This window comes from Brassica rapa, chromosome A02 (assembly GCF_000309985.2).
Source record: "Brassica rapa cultivar Chiifu-401-42 chromosome A02, CAAS_Brap_v3.01, whole genome shotgun sequence".
NCBI classification, from domain to species: domain Eukaryota; kingdom Viridiplantae; phylum Streptophyta; class Magnoliopsida; order Brassicales; family Brassicaceae; genus Brassica; species Brassica rapa.
Window position 1 is genome coordinate 10,858,887 of NC_024796.2, and position 15,674 is coordinate 10,874,560.

The window sequence follows — 15,674 nt, forward strand, 5'->3', positions numbered from 1 at the left end:
TTAAACCTCACGTTTTGGCTTCTCCAATGCACTTAATACGACCACGTTTCATTTGCAACGAAAACGACTGCGTTAGTTTGCAACGAAATGACAGCGTAGTTACTACCAATGAAACGACCGTACTTATCAGTGAAACGACGACATTTAATTAGGAACGCAAGCAAATGCCAGTTAGGCACAACCGTTTAGTCGGCAACGAACGACGACGTTCAGTTAGCAATGAAGTGAAAACGTCGACGTTTCGTATGATAATAGCCTTTTTTACTCTACTCGTACGAGTCGTAATCCTCTCTTGAACTGAGGGAAGACGACCGAAAAGATTCGCATCTCAGGCGAAGGAAGAACTTGATTCATCTTCTCGGAAATGGCGATATCTGGGAATCTGAGGATCTCCGCGAGCTTAATTTCTCCTTATCATCACCATCCTAAATGCCTCTCGTTACCTTCTTCCAAGGTCCGGTTTCTTCTCTTCTTTACTCTCTCTCTTTGACTCTTCGATTCGAATTATGAAATTGGCGACTCACTGTTCTGAGAAGAAATGATATCACCAGCGTTGTTGATCTTGGGCTTCTAGGTCTGTGTTTGTTAGGAAGATATCTGAATTCGTCTTATATAAGGGTGAATATTGTTCTTTAGCATGTAGCTGATGAGATTCAATTGGTTAACCAATGTTACGGTTTAAGAAGAGACGTGGCATTACCCTTTGCTCCTAAGTTAAATGATAATGTCTTTCCATGTGATAGTTGTGTGATATTCGTAGTTAGTTACATGTATTTCCTTGTCTTATATATAGACACCATTGTCTTTAGACGAGATATGAAGAGAACATTGTAGTGAACTTGTTTTGTGTTTCGTGTTTTAAGAACTAAAGTGTACTTCTGATCGACATTGATTGTCTTAACTTGGACTTCTCAATGGCTATGTTGTCTTGAATTACTGAGACTGAACCGGTCTTCTGCTAGATATATGTTTATGATGTTATGAGCTCATCTTTTGACAAAACCATGTCATTTAGTTACATGAGCTTGACTTTATGATGTCATCACCTATAAACCTGAGTTTCCAATTGCATCTAGTTTGTACAGTTCCATATCTGATTTTTTATCCCTTTTGGGGAATGATGGATGTAAATTTGCAGGTTGATTTCATAAGCAATGTCGCAAACAGTTTGGAAACGCAGAAAGTGTCGATAAGCAGCAAAAACAAACGTGGTGAAGCGAAGGTTTTAGCAAGGAACGCCACGGGAGACTATGAACTCTCACCAAGCCCGGTTCAGCAAGAGGTGGAGAGCTTTCTCTTGAACGCCATCAACATGAGCTTCTTTGACCGGTTAAACATAGCGTGGAAGATCATCTTCCCATCCCACGCGTCGAGGAGAAGCTCCAACGCGAGAATCGCAAAGCAGCGGCTCAAGATGATCCTCTTCTCGGACAGGTGTGCGGTCAGCGACGAAGCTAAAAGGAAGATCGTCAACAACATCGTTCACGCGCTGTCGGATTTCGTGGAGATAGAGTCGGAGGAGAAAGTTCAGCTTAATGTCTCCACGGACGGTGACCTGGGAACCATTTACTCGGTCACGGTGCCTGTTAGGAGGGTGAAACCAGAGTACCAGGACGTGGACGAGGCTGGATCTATAACCAACGTGGAGTACAAAGATACGCTTGATGGTTCTGTGGATGTCAGGTTCGATTTTTATGTTCCAGAGTAGTAACAAGGGCACGGTCTTTGTTAGAGTTATTTTCTTGAACAGTGTCTGTGTTTGTCTGTTTTTTAAGTTTTAGTGTGTGAGGGAACAAAGACAGTTTCTTGACACTCTCATTGTATATATATGCGACTTATCTCTTCATAGTTTTATCAAAACCTATGCTTTATTCTCTTACCATGCTTCTTCCTCTTCACACACGGCATCAACATGGCTCATATGATAAGTTTCCAGCCAGTCAAAGCTTCAAAGCAGTAAATATTAACTTTGCTGCCGTTTCATCATCCTCTGAGTCATCTTCCACAACAATCATCCAAGTGAGAGGCGGCGCAGAGATTATGGAAGTACACTTGGTCTCACCAGGATTCCTTGAAGGGTAGATAGCGAAGGGGAGTGTAAATAACAGAGTACAAGTATGGACTGATCAAACTCGGCCCATAAAGCCCATTAACACAAGTTTAGGAGCGGGATCCGTGATTTTTGAATTTCTTCAGGTGTTGTTCAATTTCATCAAAATCGATCTCTACGATTTTTGAAATCTCGAATGCTTCTTCTTCTTCTAGAGTGACACGTTTGTGTTGGCCAAGCTTCAGAACACCTTCTCATCGAGAGTTTCGAGAGACATGAGCGGCGCTCGACTTGAATTCCAGAACCCTATAGAGGATTCCATTTCGAAGCTCAAATTCTCACCAGAGTCAAACAATCTCCTTATCGCTTCTTGGGATTCCGTTAGTCTCTCCTCTCCTCAGATCTCAAATCCAAACCATATATGTTGTTTATTGATATCAATTCCTCTTTCCTTTTTTTTTCTGTGTACAGTATCTGAGATTGTATAATGTAGAGAGCTCTTCGCTAATCTTACAACTGTACTCTCGTGCCGCTCTTCTCGACTGCTGTTTCGAGAACGAATCAACTTCCTACACCTCTGGCTCCGATGGATTCATCCAAAGGTTTGGTCTTGCTTTAAAGATAGCATCTTGCTTATAGTGACCTTGACATTTCGTTTGTCAGGTACGATTTAAACGCTGGAACAGTTGATAGAATTGGTAGACATGACGGCATTGCCACATCTGTTCTCTACTCTCTTGATAAAGGTCAGCTTCTTCTTTAACTCTTCCCAAAGATAGATCTAAGTTTTATAATAGTAGTCTTTGGTAAATTATATATATACATGCACCTTTTTTTCGTTTCAGATGTTTTTAAGAGGTTTTGTGTTTGGGATCAATGACTTTGGTTACTTTATATATAGACTGTCTTACACTAACAGCTTTCCAGGTCACTTGCTACAGTACTTCTCTAAGTTTTTATAATAGGAATCTTTGGTAAATTGTATAAACACATTCACTTTTCTTAGTTTCAGATGTTTGGAATCAATGACTTTGCCTAACTTTATTTTGACTGTTGTATACTATACTGTTATCAAGTTGGTTGAACTAGGAGAATCACAGGTCTTGATTTTTTTAATCAAAAGTACTCTTTGTTGTTATATATGGAATTAGTTAAAGAGTTTTAAGTTGTGTGGTACGGTTCAGGTGAAGTTATCTCTACTGGCTTGGATAAGAAGATCAAATTTTGGGATACACGACGAGGACAAAGTCTTGTTCTTTCTACTGATGCTGGTGCTCCAGTCAGATGCATCACTGTTAATGGAAACAACTTAGTGGTTTGCGTAGCGGCATCAATGCATATATATGATTTGCGTAGCTTAGATCGACCTTTTCAGTCTTATGAATCACAAGTTGAGGTGCCTATCAGATGCCTCACCTCTGTACCTTTCTCCACTGGTAAACATATAGTTTCATGTGATTTTCTGGTGATGTGGCAATGATTTTTCATAGACCAGCGTTCATGTGTGGTTTGAGATCTGAGGTGTTTAAAGTTGGTGTTCAGCAGGATATGCAGTTGGCTCAGTAGATGGACAAGTAGCCTTGGATTTCCCCAATACAGCATGCTCTAGTGAGATGAAGTAAGTCATGACTGACAATAATATAGAAATGATCATTTGGTGTGACTTTCAATCCTTATTATCACTGCATGTATTCTATTGGATACTTCTCTTATGTCAATCATTTAACTCATGGCAGATACACTTTCCGATGCCATCCCAAATCTATGAAAGGAAGACTCCATGGTGCATGCATAAACGCTATTGAGTTCACTCCAGGGTAGGTTTTCCTCATTCACAAATTTAATTGGGTTGTACATGGTTCACTCATTGTTTCTTGCCACAGTGGATCAGGGACTTTTGTGACTGGTGACAATGAAGGCTATGTTATCTCATGGAATGCTAAAAGCAGAAGAAGACTCTTTGAGGTATCAAACACTAAAACATGACTTGTTCTCTAGAACTACTGTTATTTGGTTCTTTTCTTATATAATATTTTGTTTTCCTTTACAAAAGTTGCCAAAGTACTCAAATAGCGTCGCGTCTTTGGCATTTAACCACACTGGAGAACTCTTGGCGGTTGCATCAAGCCACACTTACCAAGAAGCTAACGAGAAGTGAGTCTCACTCTTCTCTCTGCTCTCTTCTTTACTTCTTTTGCTTCATTATCGCATAGTACATCAACAAAGATATGTATCGATATATCTCATTTGTCTTTTGCAGGGAAGAACCTCCCCAAGTGTTCATACACAAGTTTTAAAAGATTGGTGGCTTCTTGAATCTCAGGTTAATCAAAGCATGACTCTCTTTTTTTTTTCCTAGCTATTTAGTTTGAATCTCTGTGTGTTACTTGGTAGATGGGTAGCACGTTAACCATGGCAAGTATGTTTTATGGTATTTAGAAGTTGCTAGACTTGTGGAATGTTAAGCTCCCACATGTAAGAATCGTATCTCTTAAGTCTCTCTCTATGTTTGTAAACGTTCATGTTGTCTTATTCTTAGAGCTACAACACTTTGTCTATTTGTCTTTCCCGTCCATTTATCTTAAAGATGTAATGAAATTTTTTTCTCATATTCTGTTTTTTTTAAAACAAGAAAATTCTAAATTTTTTTGTAAGCTAACATATTCAGTATGAGTGTGTTCATAGATAAGCAATTTAAAATAGAAAGATTTTCATACATATAACTCGAAGTAATTACCTTCTAAATATATGCCAATATATAATACAATTATTCTCTGATATATGCCAATATGATGCAATTATCTTCTATCTTGTAATGTATATCTTCTTATGTATTCCAATATATAATGCAATTATCTTATAATGTATGCCAATATATAATGCAATTATTTTCAACTATATGCCATCATATAATGTGAATACACACCAAAAATCAAACTCAAGACAAGGTAAGAAGGAGAAGAAGACGATATGGGATCATGCTTATCGTCGCCGTCATCATCATCAACATTGCCACGCACAAGGACGGTAGATTACAAGGTAAACTATATCGCCAGGCCAACGCGTACCAAGCAGCAAGTACGAGCTAAACCATCTACCAAGCTATGTCTGATCTGTATGGACGAAAAGTCTCCCTCCGACATCTTCCGAGGAACCACTAGTTGCACTCACTCGTACTGCACCGAGTGCACGGTCCGTTACGTGACGACCAAGGTGGAAGAAAACGCAGCAAGGGCAAGGATCAAGTGTCCTGACATGAATTGCACGCAACTGATAGAGCCCTACACGTGTAGAGATTTGATCCCAAAGGACTTGTTCGTGCGATGGGACAAAGCCTTGTGCGAGTTGTTGATCATGTCTTCAGAGAAAGTGTACTGTCCGTTCGAAAAATGCTCGGCTTGTGATGGTGGTGGACGATGATGATGGTGAAAAAGTGACGCAGACGGAGTGTCCGTCTTGTCACAGACTGTTTTGCGCTCAATGTGAGGTGCCATGGCACGCAGGGAGTGGGTGCAAGGAGACGAAGAAGAAGAAGACGAGGAATAGCGACAAAGAAGATGCTTTGTTGATTGATTTGGCTAAGAAGAAGAAGTGGAGGAGGTCAGGTGCCCTAAATGCAAATTCTACGTTGAGAAAGCCTCTGGTTGTTTGCATATAAGATGCAGGTCAGTACGCATTTTCATTACATATTAAGAAGTGTTATTGTAAAGTTCGTTTTAATTTGTTATAATTATTTGTCGTTACTTTTGATTATTTTGGTAGGTGTGGTTTCCAGTTTTGCTATCGTTGTGGATCACCGTCTATTAATCTTCATCACTCATGTGGAGTTGGTAGTACCTCATCAACCCCGTGGTAGCGAGACTATTCATTTAAATATGTTTTAGAACATTTTAATACGCTGTCGCTGTTATAAAGTTACATTATCTATTACAGCGCTCTTTTTTCCTACATATATTTATTTGCGCTTGTTCTTCAAAGTACGGAAAGTTTTACTGAAGTAACTTGCGTAATTGCAACTTACTTGTGATCTTGCTGTGACACCTATCTTAAACTTCAAAAACTGCTAAAACCTAGAGAGAAAATCCGATCGAGAATTTATTAAGCGTGTGAAAAATAATTGAAAAAATATTTGTATCTATCTATATTTTGAAAAATAAAATCTTTCCGTAAGAAGATTTAATTTTCTAAATAAGAGCATACGCAGTAGAGCATTTCTCCACAAGTTTCTTAAGAATAAAATGAGAGATTTTTGACTCACATACCATTTTCTCATCATCACGTACCAAGTTTCTCAAAAGAGTTTTTTAGCATTGCGCAAGCTCTCATATATTAGTGACCTGCAAGGTGATGTGTGATATGGAAAGCTATACTATTACATGTGCCATGTGTGGTAAAGAAACGTTTAGTTTAATTCAGTTTGTTCCAGAGCTATACTATTACATGTGTGATGTGGTACTCTTAGATCCTAAGGGTCAAGTGTCTAAATAAATATATATTCCCTCTGTTTCAAATTGTATTATGTTTTTGGTTAAAGACACGAGAATTAAGACATCCATTTTCTCATAAAGTAGTTATTGCCCCCCACCTCTCTTATCATTGCATTGATTTGCTTCCATTACACCAGTTCATTGTTCCACCGCCTCAATAAATAGTTTTTAAGTATTGTTAGTAACTCTGACCAAAAAAAAAAGTATTGCAAGTAGCGAAAATATTCAGTATTCCATAAACATTAGTATTACAAATCTGTGTTGAGTGAGAATGAAACCTTGTTTTTTCTTCTTGGTCAACAAACCTAATACCCTATAGATAGTTAAATAGAGATGAGAGGGGGGGCGGGCTTAGAGTCAAAATGTTGAGTCACGGGAATAGATAAGAGAGGCACAATGCACATGGCTAAAAGAAAAGACCCAAGCAAATGAGAACAACACTATCCTCACTCAGTCTGTATGTCCCCATCTACAATTTTGTAACATTCGTTGGTTAGATCATGTATATCCTCTATATCCTTCAACATTCTAACAAAGTATACATTCATTATCAATTTTGTATTTTTGTGTCCTACCAAAAAACTGTTGATATCGTCCTGTCTTTTTGTTTGTAGTGTGGTCTTGCTACCACGGGGTTGGCTTCTTTTTTTGGGTGGTCGACGAATTGACTTCTTTTTAATAAACAAATTTCAAATAATTATAAATTCAAGTAGCCTCGTTTTTTACTTAAGACATGTTTTTGAGAGTTAAATACTTGAGACATGTTTCTAACCAATAAGATTGCACAAACATAAAATGGTAGCATAAATTAGTAGACATGTTGAATCGTGAATTCTGTTGAACATGATAGGTACACCTTCATTAACGTATTTTTTTCAACTAAAATCGATCTATTTAAGAGTATTTAATTAAAGTTGGATCAAATAACGGAATTGTGATAAATTGAAAATTTTGCATGCTAAATTCTTACAAACACTATAAAAAAACATGCAATTAACGACGACACATATCATCGTTAGTTTGTCATTGATCACTTACTAGCAATGAAATGTAAATTGTATTTACAGCATCTTTAATGTAAAACTCAATTTTTTCTTTGAAAATGGAGTAAAAGTAAAAATGGAGTAAAATTGTTCCAACCCTACTCTATTTCTTACTCTATAATGGAGTGATGAACATACAAAAAATAGATTACTCTATTTATAGAGTAAATTTTATTATGGAGTGAGATATAGAATTGGGTTGGAGCATTCCTTACTCCATATTCACTTTTACTCAATTTTAGAAAAAAAAATAGAGTAAAGATGGAGATGCCCTTATATGCACGTCATAACTTACAAATGAACGTAATGTTGTTGTAAAGGTCAGAAATCAATGTTAGTTCGACGTAACCTTACGTTGTATTGTTTCATTGTAATTAAATAGTAAATATTTGTTATTACTTAGTCGTAATGTTTCATAATTGCATGGTTTTGGAATACACCAAAAAACGACGATGAATTAACATCGATAATTGGTGTTAATTGGTCATAGCCATTACGACGAATTAAGTCCGTCGAAGTTAACTCTTTTAATATTGGTTGCGACCAGATATTTCGAAATCTCGATAAACGATTAGCCGTATTCTGCGGGATATAGCTTTGTTTTAGTTTCGTGCAGTTCCAAACTAGTATGTTCTTTTAATTATTCGTAGAGTATTAAACTATGCTCAGTTACGTTTTTAGAATTTTTATAAGAATGCTTGTCTCATCCTTTTTTTTTTTTATGGAACTTTAAAATTGCGATCACTTCTACCAAGAAAGAAGAAAGAATATGAACAAGGAAAACGACATACATAAAGAGGTCCATAGAATTTAATGCGTCACATTTACTCCACCCATATGAATGTCTATTGAGTTTTATAAGATTTGACATTAAATTATATTATAATTCATCGCATTACACATTCAAAGAGGAAAACAAAACATGTAGCTATTTCTTTTATAAAAAACGATTTTACTAAAGTATTGTAATGTTTTTGGCTGATATTGTAACAGTCGGTTTGTGTTTGAGTAATAAAATAGCCGTTTGTTGCAAAAAAAAAACAGTGGGTTTGTGATATATGATAGTTTATAGTAAAATGCTTATAAAAGTTGATTTAATTATCTATGTTAGCACACTTATCTTTTGAGTTACTTGTATAGAAAGAATTTAGTGTTAAACATGGTTGAACTGTAGTAACAGGACATATCAAAAAATGATTGGCGATATTACGTGAATGAGATCAAAATACATTAGAAATGTCATTGTATAATCAGTAAATAAGACATAAGATTTTGATAATTAACCCATCGACGATCGCACAGGATGAAGTCTCATTACAATGAACGACCGGACGTAAAAACTCTTTAGCAGTGGACAATCGGAGCTTAACAATTAGTATATTCTTAGGATAAAACAGAAACATGTTCGTATCATATGTGTTATACGAATTTCTGAATAAAAAAAAATAATTTTACTTTCGTAATTGCATGTAAAGTCAACGTATATTAATTTTTATATGCACATAATATTAGACATGTAAGAGATTGGCTTTTTTGATCCAAGCAACGAAAAGGTAACTGAAACAGAAACCAATTATAAAAGAAGTTTTTATTGGTAGAATAGAAGTCCATTTTGTGATGAAGAGAGAGACCATAATAAGAGACAAACCAACTGCCAAAGCTTTTAAAAATTTAAACAAAAGCCATGGTTTCTATAAAACACTCACAATTTATAAATTGGTTCGCATATATATGGAACTTTAGGAAAACCTATTAAACTCTATAAAACACTTCAAATCTATAAATTTGTTAAGTTTTCATTTTAAAATTAACTTCCAACTTATAATTAAAATTTATTAATATTTTTATCTGGAAAACTCTTAAGATTTTATGGATGCGGAAAATAATTCCCAAATTCTTATGTCTTCTCCCGACCATCGCTTTCTTGGCTGCTATGTTTGAGTAACTCTCCATTTCCTCGGGGCTCGAATATATAGACCGTGGAGCTGCTTAATAAATATTCCTCCAATCAGATGTTTGATCATAATCTTCTATGCAATGTTACATCTTCAAAGTTGAAAATTCTCTTTAACCAAATCAGCTTTGATTCGTGTAACATAAAGTGTGCAGAGTAGTTACCAGGTTGGAAGATAAAACATTTAAGACACAATACTAAAGTCTTTTGGTTCTTCTCTTTTTTGTCTTTTTTTCAGAAAAAAAAAAGTATTTTGGTACAAACATTAAACGTGAGCTTCGATCATTAAATACACAAAGACACATTTGTAGTTAGGTATGTTTATGTCAAACATTAGGCTACCTAATCACACAATTAAATCTTGAAAAATCTAATTATGCTCAGTTGATCATTACAAAGGGAGAGAGAGTGTGGGGGTGAAAACATAAAAGGTAAACAAATGAGTGGGTAAAAAGGTAAAAGAAAGAAAATTACTAAGACAGTGAAAGAGAGAGAGAGAGAGAGAGAGAGAGAGAGAGAGAGAGAGAGAGAGAGAGAGAGAGAGAGAGAGAGAGAGAGAGAGAGAGAGAGAGAGAGAGAGTGTTATCAAAAGGAGAAAGAAAAAACAAGTGTTACTGGATTTGCCAGCAACTGGACTGTGACACATGATTTGGTGTCTTTGGAGAAAAGGTAACTGCTTTTCACCTCTCTCTCTCTCTCTCTCTTCCATGGTGGTGGGTTCTTTTAGATCTCTGCACAAAAGCTTAGAACTTTGCACAGAGAGAATCAGAGAAACCACAAAGAAAGAGTCTTACTTTATTTCTTTTTGTTTCTATTTGATAATTAAGCTATTTACTTTCCACCCACCCAGTGGTCAAATGTCTTAATCTCTACTCTTCTTCTTCCCTTTGCTATGAGACTTCTGTTTATTTGGAAAAGATGAAGGGAAAAGGGAAAGTTTTTTCTGTTAATTTGACTTGAGCTTCTTCAGTCTACATCTGTTTTTTTTTTTGCAGCATTGTAAGGGGAAAATGAGGAAACATGGATGGCAACTTCCTTACCATCCTCTTCAGGTACTTTCTTCTTACTTCAACTGAAGTTTCTTTGGAGGGTTTTTGATTTTTGAGGTGAAAGTTTGAGACTTTGTTCACTTTGTGGGTAGGTGGTGGCTGTTGCTGTGTTCTTGGCACTTGGGTTTGCTTTCTACGTCTTCTTTGCTCCGTTTGTTGGGAACAAGATTCATCAGTACATTGCCATGGGTATTTACACTCCTCTGGTAAGCTAAAATTTGTTTGCTTTGGATTCCAAACTCATCTTTGCTTGTAGATTTTAGAGATCACAATTGTGTACTTATTGTCTCTGTTTTGTTTTCTTTCTATTTCTGGAAATTGCTTAGCTTTTTCTGGAAGTACATAGACTAGCGCCTCCACAACTAACGTGGCTAGCAAAATTTGTTACTTATTATAGCTAATCAGGCAGATTTGATTTATCACTCTTTCTATTTGGATCCTTATATGGTCCCATCAAGAGCTTAGAAGCTTCACTTATTCATTAAAATGGTAAACTTATCTCTTGCTCCATCGTTTTAGAGATAGTAGTAGTATCCACTGGTTCAAGCATATTCACTTCTTGAGTCTTTCTTTCATTAAAGCTAAAACCTTCAACTCTTGGGTAGAATTATTTTGCATACAATGTTTTACCATCTTTACATCCATCTTATTTCAACTCGTATGTAATTTTTTGGAACTTGTATTTTACCTTCTCCTCTGAGAGATTTACTTGAAGTCAGTGATATTTTTCTTTGCAGATAACGTGTGTGGTTGGACTGTATATATGGTGTGCGGCTTCAGATCCTGCAGACCCTGGAGTTTTCAGGTCAAAGAAGTACCTTAAAATACCTGAAAACGAGAAATTTCCTCAATCAAAGGGCACAAAAGATAGTTGTGGTGGATCAGCTATAGGTGGTGCTAAGTCTCATGACAGCACATGTGTAAAGGATCAAGAAAATGGAACTAACAAGAAACATGAGTCATCGCAAAGATCTTGTCTCCTGCGTGTGCTTTGCTCTCCTTGTGCATTGATTTGTGGTTGTTGCAGCGGAAGAGATGAATCTTCTGAGCAGCAGATGAGTGAGGATGGGATGTTCTATTGCAGTCTGTGCGAAGTTGAGGTCCGATTAACACTTGAAACCACAAACTTTTCTTCAAGAAAGCTCTGCATATGCTCAGGACTAATTATTCTGGTCCGTTTGCAGGTCTTCAAATTCAGCAAGCATTGCAGAGTTTGTGACAAATGTGTTGACCGTTTTGATCATCACTGCAGGGTACTAAAAAGATTTTCCCCGCATTCTATTTCAAAATTTCTCACCTTCTTTTGCTTATGGACTTGTGTGTGTGTGTGTAGTGGCTAAACAATTGCATTGGCAAGCAGAATTACAGAAAGTTCTTCAGCCTCATGGTATCAGCTATTTTCTTGGTAAGGCTGCGTTGATCTTTCACCACTCCATGAAAATTTTCTCTCTTCTGTTAATGATGTGTTCTAAATTGTTCTTCCTTTTGAGGCTTGATCTTGCAGCTCACTATGCAATGGTCAACTGGGATATTTGTGCTGGTACTATGTCTACTCCGAAGGAACCAGTTCAACACAGACATTGCCTTAAAGCTGGGAAGCAGCTTCTCGCTAGTTCCATTTGTTATAGTCGTTGTAAGTTAATCTTCTTTATACAATTGATCTTCCCTTTATTGTCTCTTGAATGCAAGGTGTGAATGTTTTTTATTCTCTTGCAGGCTGTTTGCACTCTATTGGCAATGCTGGCAACGCTACCTGTTGCTCAGCTTTTCTTCTTCCACATTCTTCTCATCAAAAAGGTTGTTACCAATGCTCGAGTACACGCCAAGTCTTTGCTCTCTAACTAAATGAATTTCTCTTAACAGGGAATCAGTACATACGACTACATAGTTGCACTTAGGGAACAAGAGCAAGAGCTAGAAGAAGGTGGTGGAGGTCAACAAAGCCCTCAAATGTCAATGATCAGCTCATTCACTGGTCTAAGTAATGCAAGCTCCTTCAATACATTTCACCGTGGAGCTTGGTGCACCCCACCGCGTCTGTTTGTTGAGGATCAGGTATCTTGTTTGTTTGTTTGTTTGTTCACCGCATCATTCACCAATTTGGTTTTCTCTAATATATGTGTGTGTGTGTGTGTTTCTGTGTGCAGTTTGATGTAGTTCCTCCAGAGAATGCTTCTGTAAGTTCATATGGAAAGAAGACAGTGGTTGAGAAACGCGTCAAGAAGAAGACGCAACCTGTGAAGATCAGTCCATGGACTCTAGCGCGTCTCAATGCAGAAGAAGTCTCAAAGGCAGCAGCAGAGGCAAGGAAGAGATCCAAAATTATCCAGCCTGTGGAGAGGAGGGAAGCAAGCAGCAGCGACCGTAGAATGTTCCCGGCAAAATTTGAAGCTGCTAATAGTAACGGGAAGCAGCAGAGAAGGCAATCTAAGCAGCGCATAAGGTTACCAGCAGAATTGCCTCTGATGAATGTTCAGACAAGAGTTGCCTCTATGGAGACATCAACTAGCTCAGGGCTAGGTCCTCTTCAGCTAGAAGCAAGAAGCGCGTTTCAGACGAGCCGAGCAATGTCAGGGTCAGGTGGTGTTATGGGGACATCTTCTTCACCAGAGAGCAGCTTAGACTCGCATGACATTCACCCTTTTAGAGTGTCGTCTGAAGCAGAAGGGTCGGTGCAGCTCAGTGGATTTTCTTCAGCTGTTGGTCTAATGGGTCAGAATAGAGGGCAGCAACAACAGCAATCCATGATGATGATGATGATGCCATTGTCAAGGTCTACAAGTGGTGGATACGATGCCTCTGGTGGAGAAGACAGTGATCAGGTTCCTTCTAGAAACATCCACAAATCAAGATAAGAAGTATAATAATCATCACTCCTTGAGGCATTCTTTGATAAATGGCTGGTCACATTCAAATGGATCGATCAAGAAAAGTCAACGTTCTCAGACTGTTTGCAAGGAGCTCTTAAGGGAAGCGGGGAAGAGTATTGTGTATTCTTGAGATTTGTATTGTTTAAGGTGACGAGCAGGTTGAACAGGATTAACCAGAACTTTCTTTACTTGTTTTTGTTAGGAACAAATCTTCTTTTTCTTTCTGAAAAAGATGTCAAAGTTTGCACAGTTCATATGTTGTATCTCCTTGCATTGTTGTGTTTTTGAAGGATTCGGACTCAACCTTACCCCAAGTCTCACGCCTTTTTTTTGTGGATAGCACTTAACTCCAGGAGAAACGCAAGTTCTTGGTGATCATGCAATGACTATAGAAGCGTCTTCTCTTCACTTACTTGTGTTTGTCTTGTCAATGTTCTTTTCCTCACTTCCTTCCGCGTCTTACTCAGTCGCGCTTTGTAGCTCATTATTTGTTTATTGGAATCTCCTGATTTCAATGCCTATGGATGGAGACGGGTCTTCGAGGGTATGGGAATGTCCACTTCTTGCGGTATTCATTTGTGGTGATTGTATGTATACTGTTAGAAAAAATTAGCAATCAAAGTCTCACGTCAGATATTAAACCAAAAAAAAAAGAGTTGATATATATATCTGGCTTAGTTTCACTTAGTATGAAACGTTTTGGAGAATAACCGACCAAAAACAAATCCGTGAGAACTTATATTAAAAACGGACAATGGCACATAATAAGCCAGAGATTGGACATCTGGTGATGGATATCTTCGTATTTGATCAGATTTGGTGTATATGAGAAGGGTTAAAAACTTGTCAGCCATTGGGCCATCAGACTCAAAATAGGGAAGACAATCCAGTCTGGAACTCTAATAATGGGTGTTGTTTAGGCTAAAATAAAATCTAGTACCAGAGTTTAGGAACACAGTAATGTCAAATGTGAACTATTGGATCATAGATTAAAGTCGACCATGATGGGATTGGTTCATGTAGTTTGCTGGTTAACATTGATAGACAGACAATTTAACTAACTGATATGCTAAGGAGGGTTTACGTGAGGAAGAGAAAGGAGAAAGAGAAGAGAGAAGAGCAGAGGATTGAAGAGGACTTGAAGGAAACAGAATGACATGGCATTAGTTTGTTACGAGTTGCTTTAGTGAATTTGATATTGTGTTTGGGCCTGAAGTATATAAAATAACCCAAGAGGAATAAAGTTAGTTAGTTAGTTGGATAGTCTGAGGCTTGCTTCTCGATTAGAGAGCAAGATTGTATTTGGCTTAGTTCTCTGAGCTGTAGAGACTAAGAGAGGGAGGTTGGGAGGTTACGTAATCAATATACATCAAAGTTCTAACACTAACCTGCAAAATCAAGAACAAAGATTTGACTAGTATATGTTTGAAAATATTGGAAGTAACGTACGAGACAGTTTGGTAATAGTAAGAGCATCCACAATGAAAGCTCTTAAAGGAATCCTTAGAGGGTGTGGAGCCCACTGTTCACAGATCCCAGTGACTACGTGGCGGCCCGTGAATGGTCATTTTAAAAAAAAAAAAAAAAAATCCAAAATATCCAAAATTAATCCGAAATGTCCTTGTGCTAAGGACTCCAATGAATCTCACCATTGCGGATGGTCTAATACTAGTTCTCTTACTTGCCTGAACAGTTCTAGTTCCCGAGATCTAGAAAAGATGAAAAGAATAGATGTTGTAACATTTTTATATTCTTTATTTCATTCCCCTTTCATATTTTGTGACAACTCACAAACACAGACTCTCTCTTTATTCCTCTGTGCCGTCTTTGTTCAATAATAAGTTTTGCTATGGCTTCTTCTGCTACACCTCTCTGCTCATTCATTAACTGCACTTTCTCCCAACTTTCAAACTATTCATTTTTCTACTTTCTCACTTTTGTCCTTTCTGTTGTTTTGGGACTTTCACCTTTCCAAACTCCCAAAGCTTTTATTTGTTTCAGAGCATTTAATTTTGGATCCCTTTAACTTTTAGTCTTTTCTATTTTAATCGCAAATATAATTGTTTCTCTTAAATCATGACAATTTGAACTTAAATGATTAAAAAGGCAAAACATTTGGAGTCCCTACAAATTACTACTCTTTAGTTTTTGGAGTGATTGGTTGAAGTTTTGGTCTTGATGTGATATTGAATGTGATTGAATTACTTTAGTTGGAGTTTTG

General features: G+C 37.3%; 5 protein-coding genes across 6 annotated transcripts in view; 4 read left to right on the forward strand and 1 right to left on the reverse strand.

The window, feature by feature from the left end:
* The window catches only part of LOC103852615 (SNF1-related protein kinase regulatory subunit gamma-1-like), a 423,770-nt gene that overhangs the window by 150,873 nt on the left and 257,223 nt on the right, over positions 1-15,674 (reverse strand). The gene's annotated exons all lie outside the window — the stretch shown is intronic.
* LOC103852576 (cell division topological specificity factor homolog, chloroplastic) lies at positions 219-1,879 on the forward strand. Its single transcript, XM_009129477.3, has 2 exons — positions 219-454; positions 1,139-1,879. The coding sequence occupies exons 1-2, from the start codon at positions 365-367 to the stop codon at positions 1,706-1,708; spliced, it is 660 nt and encodes a 219-aa protein (XP_009127725.1). The 5' UTR covers positions 219-364; the 3' UTR covers positions 1,709-1,879.
* On the forward strand, positions 1,948-4,659 carry LOC103852577 (mitotic checkpoint protein BUB3.3). 2 transcript variants are annotated; one of them, XM_009129478.3, is made up of 9 exons: positions 1,948-2,430; positions 2,522-2,652; positions 2,714-2,796; positions 3,235-3,486; positions 3,593-3,668; positions 3,787-3,867; positions 3,934-4,015; positions 4,104-4,204; positions 4,311-4,659. In XM_009129478.3, exons 1-9 carry the CDS (start codon positions 2,326-2,328, stop codon positions 4,345-4,347), a joined length of 948 nt encoding a protein of 315 aa, XP_009127726.1. In that variant the 5' UTR covers positions 1,948-2,325; the 3' UTR covers positions 4,348-4,659. The 2 variants fall into 2 exon arrangements, with proteins under 2 accessions (XP_009127726.1, XP_009127727.1); XM_009129479.3 differs by having other exon boundaries at positions 1,955-2,430; positions 3,596-3,668.
* Positions 4,926-9,995, forward strand: LOC103852578 (probable E3 ubiquitin-protein ligase RNF217). Its single transcript, XM_009129480.3, is given in 4 exon segments — positions 4,926-5,449; positions 5,451-5,648; positions 5,651-5,715; positions 5,813-9,995. Coding segments are annotated over 4 exon segments (786 nt in total). The 5' UTR covers positions 4,926-5,020; the 3' UTR covers positions 5,907-9,995.
* Positions 10,093-13,761, forward strand: LOC103852579 (probable protein S-acyltransferase 22). The gene is made up of 10 exons (XM_009129483.3): positions 10,093-10,203; positions 10,530-10,586; positions 10,676-10,789; positions 11,321-11,683; positions 11,768-11,836; positions 11,917-11,988; positions 12,088-12,216; positions 12,300-12,380; positions 12,447-12,638; positions 12,731-13,761. The coding sequence occupies exons 2-10, from the start codon at positions 10,545-10,547 to the stop codon at positions 13,436-13,438; spliced, it is 1,770 nt and encodes a 589-aa protein (XP_009127731.1). The 5' UTR covers positions 10,093-10,203; positions 10,530-10,544; the 3' UTR covers positions 13,439-13,761.

Bases quoted from the DNA above. Each gene is read 5' to 3' on its own strand.
- LOC103852576 (XM_009129477.3), top strand. From the start codon at position 365: ATGGCGATATCTGGGAATCTGAGGATCTCCGCGAGCTTAATTTCTCCT. The intron at 455-1,138 runs GTCCGGTTTCTT...GTAAATTTGCAG, and splicing joins TCTCGTTACCTTCTTCCAAG to GTTGATTTCATAAGCAATGT.
- LOC103852577 (XM_009129478.3), top strand. From the start codon at position 2,326: ATGAGCGGCGCTCGACTTGAATTCCAGAACCCTATAGAGGATTCCATT. The intron at 3,868-3,933 runs GTAGGTTTTCCT...TTCTTGCCACAG, and splicing joins GCTATTGAGTTCACTCCAGG to TGGATCAGGGACTTTTGTGA. The intron at 4,205-4,310 runs GTGAGTCTCACT...TGTCTTTTGCAG, and splicing joins TACCAAGAAGCTAACGAGAA to GGAAGAACCTCCCCAAGTGT.
- LOC103852579 (XM_009129483.3), top strand. From the start codon at position 10,545: ATGAGGAAACATGGATGGCAACTTCCTTACCATCCTCTTCAG. The intron at 10,790-11,320 runs GTAAGCTAAAAT...TTTTCTTTGCAG, and splicing joins TGGGTATTTACACTCCTCTG to ATAACGTGTGTGGTTGGACT. The intron at 11,684-11,767 runs GTCCGATTAACA...GTCCGTTTGCAG, and splicing joins GCAGTCTGTGCGAAGTTGAG to GTCTTCAAATTCAGCAAGCA.